This window comes from Camellia sinensis, chromosome 5 (genome assembly GCF_055761805.1).
Source record: "Camellia sinensis isolate YWXY chromosome 5, ASM5576180v1, whole genome shotgun sequence".
Taxonomy (NCBI): domain Eukaryota; kingdom Viridiplantae; phylum Streptophyta; class Magnoliopsida; order Ericales; family Theaceae; genus Camellia; species Camellia sinensis.
Window position 1 is genome coordinate 35,609,614 of NC_138965.1, and position 4,352 is coordinate 35,613,965.

Consider the following 4,352-nt stretch of genomic DNA (forward strand, 5'->3'; position numbering starts at 1 on the left):
TAGCTCTACAATGGCTTCGATGGTTGACCAAGTTTCAGGGACCTTCAACTTGGAACGAACTAACCAAGGCCCTGCTGCTCTGTTTCGGCCCCACCGACTATGAGGATCCCTCGGAAGCTTTGACCCGCCTCAAACAAACTTCGATAGTGGCTACCTATCAAGAAGCCTTCGAGATGCTCTCACATTGGGTTGAAGGGTTGATTGAAAATTGCTTGATTGGGTGTTTCATTTCGGGGCTCCGTGATGACATATGTTTGGATGTCAAACTCAAACAACCACGCACCTTAGCTGACACCATTAGAGCGACACGGCTAATTGAAGAGAGCAACTCTCTACAAAAAAAAGGAAGTAGTTCCTTTCATCCCCAAGTGGCAGCCTTCACACCGTGGTCTGCTCCAAACAACACAGTCGAAGTTCTAGGACCTCCACCCGCACCAAAGGTGGGTCAAACCGCGGCCAGCACTCCAATTCCATTCTGACATATTACCAGTCAAGAGGCACAAGAACATCGCGAGAAAGGGTTGTGCTATTATTGTTATGAGAAGTTCATTCTAGGTCACCATTGTCAAAGACCCTAGTTGTTTATGATCAAAGAGTCACCCATAATCGAGCCTACAGTTGCCATGGACCCTCCGGAAGAGCCTGATATAACCAAACTCCTTGAAATCTCATTCCATGCAATAGCGGGGACGACACATCCTCAAACATTTCGATTGGTGGCTAAATTACAAAATAAAGCAGTCACTGTCCTCATTGATGGGGGGCGCACCCGCAATTTCATCGATCAAGCCATAGTCACGAAATTTGGGTTGCCTGTGGCACACGACCAGAAGTTGCAAGTAATGGTGGCCAATCGGGACAAAATCGACTGTGAAGGACAATGCCTTGGGCTCACAATCCTCGTTCAAAACTTTTCGATTCAAGCAGATTTTTATGTTTTACCAGCAGCAGCCTGTCAAGTGGTTTTGGGAGTTCAATGGTTGGCCACCCTTGGACCAATTGAAATGGATTATAGCCATCTTACCATGTCCTTCTAGCAAGGAGGTAAATATTGTATTTTTCAAGGCCTTAAGCAACATACAACCACTGCCTTGAGCGACAAGGAACTTCTCAACCTCAATGGAACAGCCTTGTTTTTTCAAATCATTCCAAGCCATGAACCAACTTCAGTCAATGACCCTCCCGCTGACCTCGCCCAAATCCTCACTGAATTTGAGCATGTCTTTGACATCCCCAATACCTTGCCCCCGATTCGAACCCATGACCACCACATTCCGTTACAACCAAATCAAGCACCTGTGAGTGTCCGACCCTATCAATAGCCTTATTATCAAAAGACATAAATTGAAAGGATGGTGAAGGAATTTATTGACTTAGGTTTGGTCCGCCCCAGTACCAGGCCATTTTCTTTGCCGGTATTGCTCATCAAAAAATGGGATGGCGGTTGGCGATTTTGTGTTGATTATTGAGCTCTTAACAATATTACCATCAAAGGCAAATACCCAATCCCTGTCATAGATGAACTCCTTGACAAATTACATGGCTCCCGGTATTTTTCAAAGCTCGATCTTCATGCCAGATACCACCAAATACGGGTTCAAGAGGCGGATGTTCATAAAGTTGCTTTTCGAACACATGACAGACATTATGAGTTTATTGTGATGCCCTTCGGGCTTACAAACGCCCCCTCCACATTCCAAAGTTTGATGAATGACATACTGCGACCCTACTTAAGGAAGTTTGTTCTAGTTTTTTTTGACGACATTTTGGTTTATAACAAAAATTGGATCGACTATTTCAACCACCTCCGTGCGGTCCTCCAAGTTTTATCTAGCAATCATTTATTTATCAAAAAATCCAAATGTTGTTTTGGTGTTTTACAGGTAGCATACTTGGGACATCTTATTTCCTTTGCAGAAATGGTCGTCGATCAAGCAAAGATTAACTCAGTTCTTGAGTAGCCCATCCCCACTTCGGTAAGAGGAGTTCGTTGCTTCCCTGGTCTAACCGAATATTACCGAAAATTTATTAGCGGGTTTGGAGGAATTGCAGCACCTCTCACTCGATTATTATCCAACGATGGGTTCCGATAGACTTCCGAGGCCACTGCTACCTTTTCCCAACTGAAGAAAGCACTCACAACTCCTCCAGTCCTCCGATTACCAGATTTTTCTCAAACCTTTGTGATCGAATGTGATGCTTGTGGGGTGGGCATTGGAGCCATTTTATCACAACAGGGCCAACCAGTCGCATACTTTAGCGAAGCTCTTAAGCCCACGGCCTTAGTTTTATCAACATATGAGAAGGAAATGCTGGCAATAATCAAGGCCATCCATAAATGGCGGCCATATCTCATTGGAAAACCTTTCATTGTTTGCACTGATCAAAAAAGTTTAAAATATTTGTTAGAGCAACGAATCATGACACCGGCCCAAACCCAGTGGTTACCAAAAATTCTCGGGTATGATTCCATCATTGAGTACAAGAAAAGGAAAGAGAATTGCGAGGCTGATGCACTCTCATGGGTTGGCGAGCTTGAATTCCATGCCATATCCTTGCCTATTGCGGAGTGGTGGACCACACTCCAGAAAAAGGTCGTTACCGATCCATTCTATAGCTAGTTGTTGGGCTCATTACCATCACATCTTCAGGCACAGTATTCCTTACATGATGGAGTGCTCTTCAAAAATGGATGTATCTATTTGAGTCCCTTCTCGCCACTACTTCCTACCATATTATCCACACATCACTCCTCACCGGTGGGCAGACACTTTGGCTATCATAAAACATTAAGCCGCATCCACGCCAACTTCAGTTGGCCTCACATGCGCACCACAGTTAAGGACTTCATCAAAAATTGTGATATTTGTCAACGATGCAAATCTGATTGTTCACGTCCCTCCGGTTTACTACAACCGCTGCCCATCCCCGATAAAGTTTGGACTGATATTTCCATGGATTTTGTGGAAGGTTTGCCACTGTCACACGACAAAACTGTCATCATGGTGGTGGTTGATCGCTTGACCAAATATGTGCACTTTGTTCCACTCAAGCACCCATTTTCCACTCTCACCGTGGCCAAAGTCTTTCTTGACCAAATTGTCCGACTTCACGGCATACCTGCATCCATTGTAAGTGATCGTGATAAAGTTTTTATTAGCACATTTTGGAAAACTTTGTTTCACTTGCAAGGTACAGCTCTGTGTTTGAGCTCTAGTTATCATCCCCAAACAGATGCCAGACGGAAGTGGTTAATTGCACGCTCGAGCAATACCTCCGGTGTTTCACGCATGACCAGCCAAAAAAATGGACTGAATGGATTGCATGGGCTGAATATAGTTACAATACTTCCATCCATTCATCCGCAAAAATTTTCCCTTTTGAAGCTGTGTATGGCCAGCCTCCACCAACTCTACTTTCCTACATTCCTAGCACAACAAAAGTTCAAGCCGTGGATGACCTTTTACGCAGCCGTGATGACATTCTCAGTCTCTTACGTCGAAATTTGGTTGTCGCCCGTGATCGTATGAAGTCACAAGCTGACCAACATCGTCGGGAAGTTGTTTTCAAGGTCGGTGATTACGTGTACCTCAAACTTTAACCACACAGGCAAAAGACAGTCGCCTTCCGCGGCTCTATGAAGCTCTCACCTCGATTCTTTGGCCCTTATAAGATCCTTGCTCGAGTCGGAATTGTGGCTTACAAGCTCGAGTTACCAGTTGGTTCCCAAATCCTTGACATTTTTCATGTGAGTCTCTTAAAGCAGAACATCGGACCAGTCACCGCTACTTCCACCCACCTGCTACCCGTATCCGACGCATCTGATATTCTTCCTCAACCTGAAGCAGTGTTGGACACCCGTGTCATCCAAAAGGGGCTTTACCGACCAAAGATCGAGATTTTGGTTAAATGGGTGGGTGCACCCACTGAAGACGCTACTTGGGAGAATAGTTGGCATTTTTTGAAGACTTACCCTGATTTTATCCTTACAAAGAAGGATAGTGTAAAGGGGGAGGAGTGATATGTTCATTATTTTGCCATAAGAATAGGATTTAGTTGTAGTTTGTTTTCAATAAATGGTCGTAACCTCTTCCACGTTCTGTGCCACAACCCTCTACATTATTGTTTCAAGTTGTTAATTTCCTGTAGCTGGTGTTCTCATTTGGCTTATAAATAGCCTGGGAACTGTGGAATAAATATGTAGAAAATTATTATCCCAAACCACTTGCTTTTTCTTAGTCTCTGTTCTTGTTCTTCTTGGCCATTCACTTGCCATTCATATACAAATTACTCATCATATTTCTTTTCAATTTTTCACACACATACAGACACACACACACACACATATTTGG

General features: G+C 44.0%; 1 protein-coding gene across 1 annotated transcript; it reads left to right on the plus strand.

The window, feature by feature from the left end:
- Window positions 1-2,954: 2,954 nt before the first annotated feature.
- LOC145791327 (uncharacterized) lies at window positions 2,955-4,021 on the plus strand. Its single transcript, XM_082871680.1, has 3 exons — window positions 2,955-3,192; window positions 3,387-3,571; window positions 3,674-4,021. Exons 1-3 carry the CDS (start codon window positions 2,955-2,957, stop codon window positions 4,019-4,021), a joined length of 771 nt encoding a protein of 256 aa, XP_082727806.1.
- Window positions 4,022-4,352: the final 331 nt, after the last annotated feature.